At 39.0% G+C, this 17,172-nt stretch overlaps 1 protein-coding gene across 7 annotated transcripts in view; it reads right to left on the bottom strand.

Moving 5' to 3' along the window:
* The window catches only part of KCNIP4 (potassium voltage-gated channel interacting protein 4), a 1,038,736-nt gene that overhangs the window by 10,941 nt on the left and 1,010,623 nt on the right, over positions 1-17,172 (bottom strand). For all 7 annotated transcript variants that reach the window (XM_084799181.1, XM_084799182.1, XM_084799186.1 and 4 more), the window contains 2 exons: positions 14,091-14,160; positions 8,004-8,074 (listed from right to left, as the gene is read on the bottom strand). In XM_084799181.1, the coding sequence (XP_084655307.1) occupies positions 8,004-8,074; positions 14,091-14,160 (141 nt within the window). The remainder of the gene's footprint in view (positions 1-8,003; positions 8,075-14,090; positions 14,161-17,172) is intronic.

Here is a 17,172-nt window from a genome sequence, read left to right as displayed (position 1 = left end):
TAAATTGTTTACTTGTTAGAAATGATTCTGGAGCAAGCTTTTTTCTCTGTTTCTCACAGTTCTTATTTTCTTTCTTTTTTAATAATTAATTTATTCAGATTACAATTAAATTGTTATCCCCTTACGTGTATCCTCCTATTCCTCCCTCCCTCCCTCTTTCGTCCTATTCCCCTCCCTTAGGTGTGTGACCGAAGGGGACCTCCTCCCCAACTATATGGTCATAGGCTATCAAATCTCATCTTGGTAGCCTGCTTATCCTTCCTCTGAGTGCCACCTGGCCTCCCCACCACAGGGAAGTGTTCAAATATGGGGCACCAGAGTTCATGTTGAGTCAGTCCCTACTCTACATAACTGTGGAGAATGTCCTGTCCATTGGCTAGATCTGAGTAAGGGTTCAATGCTTACTGCATGTATTGTCCTTGGTTGGTGCAGTAGTTTGAGTAGACCTCTCTGCGTCTAGATCCACCTGTCATGATGTTCTTCTTGTAGGTTTCTAGGACCCTCGAGATCCTTCTATTTCCCCATTCTCCCATACTTCTCTCACCTAGAGTCCCAATAGGAAGTCCTCATATCTATCCCCATCTCCTGGTAAGTGAATGGGGCATCCCTTTTGGGCTAGTGTCCAATTATAAGTGAGTATAGACTATGTGAGTCTTCCTGGGTCTGGGTTAACTCACTCAGTATGACCATTTCTAGTTCCATCCATTTTTCCACAAATTTCAGGATTTCCTTGTTTTCAGTAGCTGAGTAGTATTCTATAGTGTAAATGAACCACAGTTTGTTTATCCATTCTTTGACTGAGGGACATTTAGGTTGTTTCCAGGTTCTGGCTATTACAAGTAAGACTACTATGAACATGGTTGAGGCTATGTCCTTGTTGTGTGGTAGAGCATCTTCTGTGTATATTCCAATTTTCATAAGGAAGAACAACTAGTGGAGACACAGAAATTAATGTAATGATGACTAGAGACTGTTGATTGGAGGGGCCAGAGTTAGGTAACTCCAGATGCCTCATGCGGCCTTAGAAATGTGTACAATTTATTATCTTTATAGATGGATGATCAGAAGTATGACTGAGTCACAGCACACAGCTTGGAACAGCAGTGCTGGACACTGGACAAGACTTCTGATTTAAATTCCCAGGCTTCCCTTTTCTCTTGGACTGGGCTAAGGCCCGTGGTCATGTAGAAACGGTTGCCTTATGCCCATTATTGACTCCGTAGGAGAAAATTGTGGAGTAATGTGAAGGGGAGGTCACACCCCACTTCAGCTTTTTACCAGTGGCGCTGTAGAACATTCAGAGGTGCCAGGAATTCATAATTCTTTACATGAATGAATATATAAATAAAAAGTCAGAGGAACCAGACTGTGTATACACGTGCACATATAAATGCTATTGGAAGATGGACGGAGGTTAAAAGGCTCTCTAGCAGTTATATGTCCCAGCTAACAACCTCAGAATGAAAGCCACAGATTCTGACTTCAAATCTTGGAGGCTGAATAGATTGTAACCAAGTCAACCTTAAGAACACTAGGATAATTTTCTGTATGCCTTTGATGTGCATTTTAGCCTCCTTATCAGCCATAGCAGAGGGAAGTCAAAGGGACAAAGAGCCAACAGAAAAATTTCTTGTTGACCACAACAGAACAGTGTGAGCAACAGTGTAAGTAGGGTTACACCAGCGTTTAATGAAAGATATAAAACAAATACCCATGAGCCCATATAGCTATAAATAATTGTTGCGTTTATTTATTGATGCCTGGAGAAGGAAGGGCAGATTGTCCGTGTGGAATTTCAAATAAATAACCTACATTCTTTGCTGCCCTTAAATTTGGTTGATGAACAATGACTTCTTTCTAAAGAGTGTCCATTTGCAAATAGGGAGACACAGCACCAGGAAACTTGACAAATGCCATTTTATGCAGGCAGACAAGGTCAGTATCAACAGTCATAAATCATTTTGACAGTCTGTGCTCACTGTATGTGATAAAATGGCCCTCTCCCTCTACACTCTACATTTCCCAAACCCATAACCTAAATGTAATCCGGAGAGACCCGTCATACAAATCTGAACTGAAGGACGTTCTACCAAATACCTGAGCAATACTTCCTCCAAACTGTCAAGACGGCAACAAACAAGGGACGCCGAAGAATGTGTCAGTTCTAACAAGGGTCTAAGGAGACATCATGTCTACATGAAATACGAGCATGCCTAAATGAAATTCTATCCGAACTGGGGTAACTGGTTCAGAAAAAGGACATCCAGTGAAACCCAAAGAAATCTGGATATAGCATGAGATTTAGTTAATACCAACGTGTCCATATTAGTTCATTAAGTGGAGCTAGCATTCCCTATTAAGCTATGGTGGGAGTAACAGAGAAAACTGCATGTCACATGGGATCTCTGCTCTCTACATTTTTATATAAGTTTGAAGCATATCTAATACTAAACAGTTACTATAAAGTGATTTAAAAAAAAAGAGATTGGCCTTAGTTCCATGAGAACAATTACAGATATTTATTGTATGGATATTTCTCCTGTCCTTCCGTGCTCTTTTGTTTCTGAGATTTCAGTGCATGTGAGGGCCGTTGTCATAAGGGAGTCACAGGACAAGCTCTTGGAGGCAACAGGAAGTGGGAGGGGAGAGCATCTGAAACCCTGATGTTACTAAAGATGCAAGCTAGAGTGATGGGGTGACGAGGAAAGCTGGACAGCGTGCAGCAGGGCCACAGTCCTTGGGAAGTCACAGAGTGATTGCTTGCGGCCCAGGTGAGGAACGCTCACAATGAGAACAGGTGAGTCTACAAAAATTGCTCATTAACATGGGGGGATACAATTTGCACCAGGGCAAGCATTTTTTTTTTCTGATTTTGTTTCCCTCTGCCTCTAGCATGTGAGGGGTGTTTGGCACATAGTAGGTTTGCTGGCTATTTGTTAAGTGAATGAATGAAGTTGAGAAATATCTAGGGATGCTTTCAATGAGAACAGAGGCCCCTGGAATGATCAGAAAACAACAATAACAGAATTATGTACACAGAAGAAATTGGGCATGCATGTGTAGCCCAAAGATGAATAAATTTGATAATAATGGAATTCTACAGTAATTAGAAACACTGCTTAAAATAATTCATCCTGGCATTTCAAAGGAAATAGCTATGCCATTTAACAAGTTGACATATACTAGAAAGTTTTTCTATAAACACAACTGGTATTTGTATAAAATATTTTTTTTCGGCACTGCGAATAACAGAGCTATTAGTTTGGGGTAATGCCTCCACTGCGTATCTGCAGGGGGTGCCGTTCTCATCATTTTCCATGTGAATTGAGTTGTCTGCAAATAGCATTTCCTTTCAGCTCTGATTCATCAATCACCTGTAGTAGCAATTAGGTACTACCGATTTCAGAATTAATCTGACAGAAAATTTTAACTCAGTCTCAATACCACTAGCAATCTGGGAAATTCTCAGCTGTGTAAATTACCTGAAGGTGATAATATTTTGGAGAACAGGCTGCATGTAATGGGCTGCCTGACTGGCAAAATCAGAAATATTTGGTACTTTCCAGGAGAGTTCCCTGAGTGCTGATTAAGACTATGGATTTTTAGAGACTCTGCTAGAGATGAGCAGGATTCACTCCTGATTCCCCTTCATGTATACAAATGGCTTTAATAACAAACAAGTCAGCCTTCTAATGTGCTGCTTCCTAGTCTCCAAGACATAGAGAAGAACACAAGTCTTTCACTTTCTATTTGATTTATTTTTAAAAAATGATGAATTTAAAAATACATACTGGGAAGTCTGAGAGATGCTAAAGGTTAGTACTAAAATTTATGTTGGTGAATCCTGGTGCCAAAGCCTAACTAAACTAGCATGAATATCTGTCTGTCTGTCTGTCTGTCTGTCTGCCTATCTGTCAATTTATCTATCTGTCTGTCTGTCTATCATCTATCTGTCATCATCATCTATCTCCTTTGTATTCTATCTACCATCTAGATTTCTTTTTACATATCATCCTCATCTATGACCTTAAATCAAAGGATGGTAAAAGCTTCACATCTATAATTTACACACAGTGAAATATAGTGAAGGGGATGCTGGTTCATCAAGAATCCAGGTTACTTCTACTATGCTGAAATACTTGATCTTGCAATTTCCACAGATAAGAATGGATGAAAAATTATTCCCACCACTTTCTGTTCATAAGACCTCAGTTAAACCCCCACTTCTGTTCAGAAGAAGACAGAAACAGCAAAAACATGTGCTCTAGAGTGCATGGAGACCAATAGCCAATAACTATTGTGGCTGTCTTTATCAAAATTTGGTGAACAGATATAACACATTTGATTGTTGTTTCCTATAGAGTTTGTTGAAGATATTAATACTATGCATGGACCATATGTATATACATTATCAAATATCTATTATATTTAAGTTGTTAATAATTAATAGTATTAAGTTTCTCAAAGGAAAACTCTATCCAGCTGTGGGGATTTCAAGTGGGTAATATATATGTGATTGGAGAATTCCACTGTTGGAGGCCAGAGATGCTGAATTTGAATCTTGAATGTTTTATATTCTGTGTAACTATGACAGGATATTAAACTCTGTGATTCTCTTTTTTTACTTGCTAAAAGGAGATAACCATAGGGCCATGAATACAGGTAAATATTATGTAATTAGTGCAACATAATGCCTAAAATAATGACAGCTAAACAAGCATGGGTTTGTATTATCACTGAGCAAGCTATTGTTGCTAATATTTTGAGCACTTAATACAGTAAATGCTTATAATGAGATAAAAATCTGTCATAGTATCACAGAGTAGTTATCTAGGCCTTTGCTGGGATATGTTTTAAAGTTCTAGATTACAGTATATCTAGTGCAATGTGATGACAAATGGCAGAATTAATTACCTTTATTAGAAAACTCCTGAAGTAATAAATGCTACAACTAAAATCTAATAAATATTGAGCATTTATTTGGTGCCAGGCTTAGAGCCAAACCCAACACTTCCATTATGATTTTCCACTTGTATGTTGATTCATGTATTTGCCTCTCTGCTGGTCTTGTAATAATATGAATATTAAGGCCTAGAGGATTTAAATAGTAAATCCAGTGTCCCACAGCCACTTGGTAGTAAAAAAGAGATTGGATCCAATCATAATAAAACCCAGGTCCCCTCTGACTTGTTCATTCTGTCCTTCACCTTTAAGAAAATACTGGACATCTTCCATTTTTCTTTGTATCAAAATCAAGATGGATTCTGTTGTTTTTCCAACACTACTGAAAATTAACACTATATGCAAAATTAAACACTAAATTCTATGATACATGGGGAGCAGGATTGTTGTGATTATCTTTCATCATATTGAGGTATGCCCCTAGATTTGCAATTGTTAATTCTGTGCTAAATGCTTGCAGGATTTCAGTATTCTAATTTTTATGGCACCAGTTTTCTATTTGTAAATTCTTGCCTTTCCTCACCTGCCAAAGAGCAACCCATAAGAGATGGATCAGGGGTTGTCTTGCTGATTGGTTCAAATTGTGATGTAGTTTTTATGTGTAATAAATAGCTGCCACTAGAAGTGGTATTTCAGGAGGTCTAGGGCAACCTTGACCTTTTCCCTTTGGCCAAATAACTGCTGCTTCCGCATTCTGGAAAACGCTACTTGCCCTGTTTTGACTCTCGGTTTATGCCTCCTCAATCACAGCACCTACTGACCTCCCCTTCTTAGGATATTTCTTGCTTAAGTTTAGTGAGATGATGTTTGAAATTTCTGGTCCAGAATCTTCAAACCCACAGCCTGGTGTCTTCATGAGGACAGGGTGTACATGACAATGTATTGTGTTGCCTCTGGAAATTCTTACATAGGACCACTGATTGATACGTTACGAAGACCCACTCTTCTCCGTTCAGCCTGTCTACATGAGCCATGCTTTCAGGGTGCTATCCATGCCTAAATTGTTTTCCCTCCTAAATATGTCAGATGGTTACGAGTCTACCAAGCTCAGGCTTAGTCATTTTTAATTCATTTCTTTCCCTCATTTTTACTGCAGTTCAATTTTTCATCAGCTCCTTCCTGTCTTACTCTTAGAATAAATAGCTTCTAATTGCACTCCCTGTTTCAGGGCCATAACTCACACACATGAACAGTCCTGCTGAAAGTTCCTCAAGGGTCCTTATCTCCTACAACACAGTTTTCAACCTCCTCAGTTGGCAGCCTGCCTGAGATGTGGCCTCTGCTTCCTCTCGCAACCCTCTCAGCTGGCTCACATATTTGGATTCTGTCTTTCGGAAGATCTACAGATGTTTTCTCTTTATTCCCGGGGTGATATTCTCCACTCAAGTTCTGCCTCATATTTCCCATCTCAACCTGTATTCCCTTTATTAGTTTCTGCTAGTTTCTCAGGACATAATACATGAAAGTCACCAGATAGGCTTTGCTGTTACAGTCCCTTCCGCCTCTGGTTCATTTTCCTAGATAGTCTCATTCCATCATCTCACTTTGTGAGATCCTTATTAGAATTCCTTTCCATGTGAATCAGCTGCATCCTCCTCTACCTGCCTCAAAAGAGAAAATGTATTTCCTAATTGTTATCATCCACACTCTTTAGTATATGCCTGCCTGTCCAATATATCATCTATCTAATGTTGAACATACAAAATAAGATAATAAAGTTTACCACCTGTATTATCCTTGGCTGGTGCCTTAGTTTGAGCGGGACCCCTGGGCCCAAATCTGCCTATCATAATGTTCTACTTGTAGGTTTCTAGGACCCTCTGGATCCTTCTAACCCCTACCCAGATCTAACCAATGGGCAGAACATTCTCCACAGTAGAGTGGAGAGTGGGATATGACTTTCTCATGTACTCTGGTGCCTCATATTTGACCATGTCCCCTGGAGGGGGAGACCTGGTGGCACTCAGAGGAAGGATAGCTGGTTACCAAGAAGAGACTTGATACCCTATGAGCATATACAGGGGGAGGTAATCCCCCTCGGGAACAGTCGTAGGGGAGGGGAATAAGGGGAAAATGGGAGGGAGGGAAGAATGGGAGGATACAAGGGATGGGATAACCATTGAGATGTAACAAGAATAAATTACTAAAAAATAAGATAATAGATATTTTATTTGCCTAAAAGCCAAATACACTCACCCATAATGTATGAAAATCTGTGTACAAAATATTCTCCTCACAAATTTTGTTTTTCTTAACAAAAATAAAAATCACAGGCAGATATTTCCAAGTTTATATTTCATTTATTCTTCTAGCATTCACAAATAAATGCTACCTCTGACCTTCTGGCACTAGATGAATCCCACAAAAGGCATCACTCTCTACCCATAGTATCTATCTATCTATCATCTATCATCTATCTGTCAGTCTATCATCTCTCTCAATCTTTCTGTGTATGTATGAGAAAGAGAGAGAGAGAGAGAGAGAGAGAGAGAGAGAGAGAGAGAGAGAGAGCGAGAGCACATTTTTTATTAAGACTGATATTACATATTTCATGAATAGTACTGCAAGCTTTTACTCTAGATCATTTGAAAGATTTAATTTCATTGCAAGCTTTTGGGGCTGATGAAAGCAGCATTTCTCCCCTATATTAAATATCTTGCCTTATCTACATTTAATAGACTCCCCCAGCAGAGTTTAAATATATTACATTTATATATCCAAGGGATGCCATAATGACTAGCCCATGGTAAGTGCCAGTAAGTGTCAGATAAATCATTTGCCTTCTTGGGTTGTCCTCATGCTGTAGGAGAAAGCCATGCATGAACAGATAGCACATAGTTGAAGGTGCACTAAATGTAGGTTGTAATTTGTCCAACTTTGCAAGGGTAAGAACGGCAACATGGCAACTTAGAAAGGGAAAGGCAGTGTTCCTGGGCTTTTCAAAAATAAGCAAATATCAAACTCTTTGCTTTCTTTCTAAAGAGATTAAAATTTCCTTCAGAGTCTTACATCAAATGGTAGAAGAGGAGTTCAAGGCTTACCTCAAAGCTCACTGCTCCATTGTGGTCCGTATCGAATGCATTGAACAGAAAATGTGCATATGTTGTGGAGTCTGAAACATTAAAAGGGGGATATCATTTAGTTAGTGGTTCTAGAGCCCACCCCCTTTCCTTCAATGTGTGTTGTGATCTCCGCTGCCCACCCTCTTGTAGTGAACTAGGACTTGATAGTCACAAGAAGGAGTGAGCTACACGTTGAGGCCATTGGTGACAGAGATTTTCTGCGAGCCTCTGGCTAGGATTAATCTCAAGACCTGAGATGGTGGGTGTTGATCCCAGCCCTGAAATGAGTACCGGTCCCATAGGTGGATTTCTGGTCATTGATTGGTGCTTGGCCAAATTTTATCTCCATAAGTAAAGCAGTAAGAACCCAAATAAAACACACATGAGTTGGTATCATGGTATCATTAATATTCTGATCATTACTGATATTACCCTTGTTTTTACTCACAGAGAAATGTGTTTGGATATAGAGAGATTGTGAAACTTGCCCAAAGCCACATAGTCACTAAGATGTAGAGCTGAGACAATCCCATGGCTAGTTAATTTGGCTGGTGGCTTGGGGACAGGGGTGATTTAGGAAGCCTCTGGTGGTTAACATGCAGAGTATTTTGTAGACCCTGGGATTCCTACTCATGTGCCACTGTATGCGGTAGGGTGCCACTATCCTGCTTGGGCCATGGTGTGACTTAATGTTCTGAGTAATAAGGACAAAAAATGGATGACTCAGTGTCCCCACTGCCTCTGATGCAGTCTGAGGTCACTGAAGCTCTCTGAAATCTACCTCTTCCTCTGTGTCAGTTTCTCATGTCTACTCCCTCCCTTTTGCTTTTCCTTTGTCTAACTAATCCGTGAGCTTTCTTCAGATTCCATTTTTAAAAGTATTTCTGTTTGTTTTCTTTTCTTAATGCCCAGCTTTAGCCTTTAAGTACTCTTGTGCTCAATTCTTGATGAAATTTACATCATTATGTTAAATGCTTCCTCTCCTGGGTTTTAGCCTTTAGTCTTCACCTACAAAAATGTAACCTTTCAGCCTTTTGCTTCTAGCCCTTTATCTTCTGCCTTAAGAGCTCATTAATTTCTAGTTTGTGAGTTTTTGTTTTATTTTTACTGGGATTTCTTATTACTTCTATTCCTTTTGACATTATGAATTGGTTTTAAAAGCTGCCAATGCACTGAGTCCACTAGCAGGGAGAGGAGATTACTTTTTTCAGTGAAAGCAGGAATCACCGCTCCTTTTCTTTCCAAGTCTCTCCATTCTGTCAGAGGAAAGCCAAACTTTCCTCTGCACCCTTGGGATTATGAGCTATTTAGGAATGTTTCCCCTTGATGTTTCATCGAAGTCATTGGTCATTAACATGAAGGTCATGCATCTCAAAGCTGACTCCACATTCAGTGTCTCAAAAATGATGGTAACAGCTCCCCTCATCCCTCATTGCTAAATAAAATATAACACACCGCTGACTATAACCATGGGAAATTTTAAATTCTCTGTTTCTGTGTCTCTGTATCTGTGTCACTTTTTCTCTCTGTTTCTCTCTATCTATCTCTCTTTCTCTGTGAGTGCATCCATGAGTGTGTGTGTGTGGGGGGGGGTTCATGCCTGTGTGTGCAGGTGTATTTGCATATGCATGCATTACTGGACAAAAGATGTCAATGTTGGGTGTTTTTGCTATCACTTTTTGCTTCAGTTTTGAAGACAGAATTTCTTACTGAAAATGAAACTCACCATTTCGGATAGCTGGCTATATGCCTCTGGGAAGTATCTGTTTACCTATTGCCGGCGCTGAAGTCACAAGCTGCACTTCACCACACCTGCCATTTATGTGAGTGTAGGGAATCTGAGCTCAGTTCTGCATACTTGGGCAATTAACTGAGCCATTTTCTTAGCCCCATTAACATTATTTTCAATCAGTTAATCAGGTGCCCAAATTGGGTCCATACAGTATGTGAGACTGGCAATACCTAGAGTGATGCCTGTGTGGCATTGATAACTTATAGGAAGAAGTCATTTTGGATGTGGGACCAGGGATTTAGATGCAATTGACTTTATGCAATTGCTGCGGAGTTTTATTATACAATAATGAAGAACTGGCAGCCTATTCAGGTTTGTAGAGTTGTTTTGCACTCAGTAATACTTTTCACATACTTCTTAAACTCTTTACAATTCTAAGGAGGTATGAGTTTATGGGTGCTATGTTAAATTTATTTTCAGGAGAGAAAAAAGTTTTGCATAGTTTATAATGAGCTTAATTAAGTGGGTCTCTTGTCACCATGTTAAGATAATCAAAGTAAATATATTTACCTTAACTAGCAAAACTCACCATGAATAATGGCTCATAACAGACAGTGCTTGTGGTTTTTAATTTAAAAACAAGATAATATAGGCATGTGATAATTATTCTTCTCTAATAGTGTCTCATTAATTTCAACACTGACATGTGGCAATGACACTCTCAATGTTTACACTGATATTGTTCAAGGGACTTCTTGTTTCCCAGTGCATCTTGGCAATTCTCTTGGAAGTTTATCCAACTTTCCACTCTAAGTTTATCAGAGAAATTTGGCTAATACAATAATAAAAATCAGAGTGCTTGAATTTGAATCTCTGCTTTTTCAAAGACTAATGGTGTGGCCTTGTGCTAGTCAATAGTTATGTGACTCAGTTTTCTCATGCATAAATAATAGTGATACGAACATGTACTTCATAGAACCAGCATAAAGTTTACATATACATATTACATATACAAAGAGTTTACAATAGTCACAGGAACCTAGTCAATGTAAGGTAAGTATTAGCTGTCATTGTTGTTCTAATGCTTGGATTCCAACTAATAGTTTGATGAAATATCTTAAGACGTGGTAACATCTAAGGCTTGAGGCAGAATATCAGTTTGGTGGAGTTCTTTCTTTCCACCCAAATTCTACCCCATCTGGATTTCAATCATGATATGTAGAAGTAGTCTAACATATTCAAATGTGCAATTTATGGCTCTGGCGTTCTGCAGATATCTGTGTGTGAATGGTAGCCTCTGTCAGAGTCCATGAAGATTAGAGGTGCAACTCAGTGGTAGAGAATATATTTGTCCTGTGAAAGGCTGTGGGTTCAAGTACCCCATCCCTTCAAAAATAACATCAATAACAACAGACAAGCTCTCAATTCCCCCTTTTAACTGCACTGAAAACTGTTGTATAGTAGTCGGACATGAGAAATACATGTGTTATGTATCAATTTGTACATTCTTTATCAGTTAATTTAATATTTATACCCAGGCAGTGGAGCTCGCCAGCTTTTCTCCATCTCATTGCTTTATGCTAGGCAGACTTTATCCGCCTGCAAGTTGCTCTCTTCAATATGGCTCTGCTGATATCCATTCAGAACACTAACAAACCGTATTTGGTGAATTGTCTCACTAAGCCTTAAGAAGAGACAGGAAGCTGATATAATAGACATTGGGCAGAGGTTTCTATATATAAGACAAAATATTTGTGCAGGACATGGTGAGATGTGGGGATTTATAGGTACTTCATTGCTACTGTTCATAATGTCAGAAACCTGTTGCTCTCAGACTGTCAACCTGAATAAATGATGATTTTGTGGAAGATGGAGACAGCTACAATATGAATCTGTTTGCCATCGGAGATTGTGTTCTTCCTGCGACCATTTTTCCTTTGCAGGCATCACTGTGAGATGTAATTTGCATGTATCATATTAATTTTTAAATGGTAAGTCATCATTCTTAGAAATATCTATTCTTTCCAATGATGTTTCTTTAGATTTATGTGTTCAATTAACATGAATAATCAAAGAGTTTTTAAGAGCCAGAAAGTGATTTTTCTACCTTAAATCCCTTCAAATTTGTGAGAAGAATACTTTGCAATGTAGATTTCTCTGTTTAAATTGATATCTTCTAATGGAAAAGAATTATTTTTAAAATAATACTTTGCATTTTAGGTGTACTCTTACATGTATTATGTAATAACTTTTGATTAAAAGAAATAATAGCAAAGCTTTCCATTTGCTTTTGTTTCTTGATATGTATACCTTGTCCATTGGTAGACACAATACAGAACACATGAGCTTTCTTTAAAGATGTTAAAGTAATTTAGATTTATATTATATAAATACAATCAGACAGTCAGGTGGTACCAAATATTCTCTATCTTTCCCCCTCGTGTTTTAGTGTTGGTGATCAATTTGGGGCCTTAGACCGTGCTCTTTGATCAACACCACAAACTCCCCAGTTTAATCTTTCATTAATGGGCTCTGCAATATTACAACCATGGCATGTGATGCATTATAGTTAGCTTCCACTGGCAACTTGACACAACTCACAGTCTCCCGGGAAGAGGGAATTTTATATGTGGAATTGCTCAAGTCAGACTGGCCTCTTGCCATGTTTCGGAGATATTTTCTTAATTGCTATTTGATAGAGGAAGTTCTTGTCCACTGTAGGCAGTGCAATCCCTAGGAAGATGGCTTTGGACTGTATTTAAACAGATATTTGAGTCGGACATGGTAGCACATGCCTGTAATCCCAGCACTCGGGAGGCAGAGGCAGGTAGATCTCTGTGGGTTCTAGGCCAGCCTGCTCTACAAAGCAAGTCCAGGACAGCCAAAGCTACATAGAGAAACCCTGTCTCAAAAAATAAAAAACTAAATCAAACTAAAACACAACACAACACAAAACAAAACAAAACAAAAATATATTTGAGCAAGCCAGTAAGCAGTGTTTCTTTCTGGTGTCTGCTTTAAGCTTCTGCCTTGAGTTCCTGTGCTGACCTTCCTCAATGATGAGATCTGATGCAGAAGTGTAAGATGAAACAAACTCTTTTCTCCCATGTTGTTTTGGTCAGAGTGTTTTATCACAGCAAGAGAAAAGAAAAATGACAGGTGAGGGGGTTGAGTGGTGGAGGATGAGGCGTTCCAGAGCTAGATATACATTAGACCTTTCTGCATTATCCTCAGTGTTAGCTCAGAACAGTTTAGTTGGATAGCCTGTTTTCAGTTGCTCATGATTATATCTCTATATCTATCTCTATATCTGTCTATCTATCTATCTATCTATCTATCTATCTATCTATCTATGTATCCATCTATCATCTATCTATCTATCTATCTGTCATCTATCTATCTATCTAATTGTATGTTTAGCTGATTCCCGTAGTGCTCTTTCTGACTCCTTATCTTCCAGGTCATACTTTATGTCTAGCCTGCCTTATATTGCCCATCTGCTAACTAGACCATAGAATAATATATGTGGAGAGGGCACATCCTTTGCTCTGGTTTCTTTTCACACGTAGCTGGGAAAACACTGATCTTGGTGAAAATGTAGAGAGGATACAATAGCACATGCATCACTTCACTCACCTATAACATGAAGGCAACACCATGCTACTACCCTGAGGTTTTTTTATAACTAAAATTATATCTTGATTTTTACTCATTTTTCAAGGTGGGAGGTTATAGTAAGGAGTTACTGGAAGGAATTGGAGATAGCAGAAAAAACACTAGCTATAGCTTCTCTCTCTCTCTCTCTCTCTCTCTCTCTCTCTCTCTCTCTCTCTCTCTCTCTCTCTCTCCCCCCCCACACACACAAATCTAGGTTATAACCCAGATCTGCCACTGAGTTGATGTGTGACCCTGATCGAATCATTTAACTTCACTAAGCCCCAGATTTCACATCTCTAAATGGAAGGTAATTGCATTTGCCCCAATTTTGAGAGCTGAGAAATCAAATGAGAACCACCATGAAAATGGTAGAGCCTTAAGCCATTTTGAGGACCCCCTAATAAAGGTCAAAATGCTGTGTGTGAGAGAGTCACCATGCAGGGCACACGGGATTACCCACATTAAACTGAGAAATAGCCATTTAGAGATTCAATGATGTGAATGTAACTTAGTTTTATAATACACTCAAAATGATATGAGCTTCTATGGTGCACATTAATTCTTTTACATGAATATTAAAAATGTAGAGCCACACTATGAAAGATTAAACCAAACTCAAGATTGCATGCATAACTTTAAGTCTGAGAATATGTTAACAAGTTCACATTTGTACTTACCTCCCTGTGGAAAGAACTGCGAGTAAATTTCCTTGAAGGTTTCTTCATTAACAACACCACTGGGGCATTCCTAGGGAAAGCAGTGAGGTGTGGTGTGAGCAAAGCCTTCATAAAAGTGATTTTGTACATTTTGAATAGAACTGAATGTTGTGCAAAAGTGCACCAAGTTGGCTAACCATCATTTACACACACACACACACACACACACACACACACACACACACACACACACACACGTGCGCGCGCTAACCAGCAAAGCACCAAATCTTTACTGGCATTAAAAGTATTAAGTTGTTAGAAATGGTCATCCTGAGTGAGTTAACGCAGGCCCAGAAAGATACACATGGTATATACTCAATTATAATATACACATGGTATATACTCAATTATAATTGTATACTAGCCCAACATGAATATACACTGAGAGTCTTCACTCACTCAGTGGGGCATTGGGAAAGATGCTGGGACTTACTACTGGCACTTCAGGTTAGAGAGGTGTGGGAGAATGGGAAAATAGAAGGACCCAGAGGGTTCTGGAACCCTACAAAGAGACCACCAAGGCTGGCAGATTTGGACCCAGGGTGGTCTGTATAAACTACTGTACCAACCAAGGACAATGCACGCAGTGAATCTAGACTCGCTATTCAGATCTAGCCAATGGACAGCACATTCTCCACAGTTATGTGGAGAATGGGGACTGATTGTGACATGAACTCTTGTGTCCCTATTTGACCACTTCTTCTTGGTCGGCAGACCTGGTGGCACTCAGAGGAAAGGGAAGCTGGCTATCTGGATGAGATCTGATAGGCTGTGATCACATGGTGGGGGAGAAGGTCCCCTTCTGTCACAGGTCTATGGGAGGGGAATAGGTTAAAAGAGGGAGGGAGGGAGGGAGGAATAGGAAGATACAAATGAGGGGATAACAATCAGGATGTAATCTGAATAAGTTATTTAAATAAAAAAGTATTAAGTTGTGTGCAAAGCATGTATGCATGTTTCTTATTAGTGAGGTAATAGGGCATTGCATTGTTTTTATTGGCATACCACTAAAATACCGCAATATGCTCCAACAGTAATTATGGGGTCTTTGTTTTATGACTTTTAAAGGTTTTTTTTAATCCATATAATCTTGACTTGCATTAGAAAATTATATTTATTATGCATCTAATAGAGCTCAAGAAGCTTCAAACAGGAATGTGATTGCTATTAATAGGTTGTTATTCTGGAGTACAGAGGGACATGTCCATGTAACAGTGACATTGTGTGAGAAAGAACTTTCTGAAATGTTGGAGAAGATGGTCTTCAAAGCAACAGAGTTGACCTGAATTTAATGCAACTCTTTCTTTTAAACCCTTTTAAGGGTTGTTGAGAACTGATGGGTACTGACCCAGGAATAGCATCGTTTTGTTGATCGGTTGGGGACACATGGCAAGACTAATTCACTAAAAGTACATTCTACATTTCTGTAAATCTGAAATTTCAGAAGAGTCTGCTATTGTGTATGAACCATGTGGGACCGAGCAAGCAAAGCATAGACTGAGAAGAGGGATAGCTGCCCCATGAGAAGTGAATGATGCTCAGCCCATAGCAGCCCAACCCCAGATCACACATGGATAGAGACTGTTCACTCTAGAAAGGAAACTGGTAAGATCTGGTCAGTCATTCTCAGATGATCCTCTTAACTCCATATTAGAAACTCAGTTTTCCTCCAAATCTCACAGCTAATTTACACTCTGAGAAATTCCTGGAGAGCCAGCTCCTTCACTGAGAAAGAACTAGGGGAATGCCGAAATCCTAACAGGCCAGGTATCAGACATCAATGCATTCTTTAGGCACTTCAAGTTTTATTCTGTTCTTGGCAAATATATATCATATATTATATAGCAATAATAAGTACCAGTAACAGGAGGCAATGTTGGAGGGTGCAAAGAGAGAATTGATAATGAATACAGTACACATATATGAAATTTTTAAAAAATTTAAAATAGTTATTACCAAAACCTACCAAAAACCTATTAAAGCTTAGAATAATTTTCATTTTAATACTAAGCTTGTTTTATTAGTGTGGGATTTGTTTATTCCAATAAGCCAGTCAGTTCTTCACCTGTAATGAGCTTCCTTGGGGGCATTTTCTATTTTCTCATTTTTTTCTCATAGGAGGTAGGACTTGTGCTATTCAAACAATATAGACTGATAGCTTTAATGTGAGTTTGTGCTTACAGAGCCTGTCAACATATTAATCAGTCAGTGTCAGGTAGCCAGAGTATCTCCTTTCTTGAACAGAAAGTACTTGGCTACCCAGTGAGGCAGAGGAGAAGAGATAAGTAGGCTTTGGGCTTTTCCAGGTTATTACAATTCTTTTTAAATGAGAGGCGCTATATTTAAGAATTTTGACACCAAATTTAAGAATATTGAAGCAAAGAAAGGAGAAACAAACAAAAAACAAAAACAAGAAACCCAAACATTAAAAAACCTAAACAAACAGGCAAACCAAACCATGGCTAATTTCATGTGCTGCTTTTTCTGTGACCATGGACCCAAATAAGGTCTAGCCTAATGCTGGATGTTTCAGTGAATGTGTTTATGAATAATATTTACACTTAAATTGGTGGGCTTTTCAAAAGGAATCCGTACTCCGTAATGCTGGTGAGGCTCACTTCATCTCATCGAAGGCTTGGAAAGAGCAACATCTTACAGTGTTAAGCAGTACATGATTCCCTAGTAATAGGAATAACACTGCCATAGGCTTCATCTGCCACAACCGTGCATCTCTGGCTCATAAGGATGCTTTTATTAGTTGCAAACATTTCTTGATTGTACAGCCTGCTGGCTTCCCACTTCATAATTTGTACTGGGCAAGGTTCCAAGGTATTTTGGCTAGCTGCCTTTCTCTCTTCCTCCTCCTCCTCCTCTGCTACCTCTTCCTCCACCTCTTCTCCTCCTTCTATTAGTCTTCTTTATCATCTCTTCCTCATCTCCTCTCTCTCTTTCTCATTCTCTCTCTCTCTCTCTCTCTCTCTCTCTCATTCTCTTCCCTCTTCCATTCTCTTTTCCTTGCTATCTTCTCTCATCTTTTCCGTAT

This window comes from Acomys minous (assembly GCF_964271855.1).
Source record: "Acomys minous genome assembly, chromosome: 10".
NCBI classification, from domain to species: Eukaryota; Metazoa; Chordata; class Mammalia; order Rodentia; family Muridae; genus Acomys; species Acomys minous.
The sequence above is the reverse complement of the archived record's forward strand: the minus strand, read 5'-3'. Positions and strand labels throughout refer to the sequence as shown.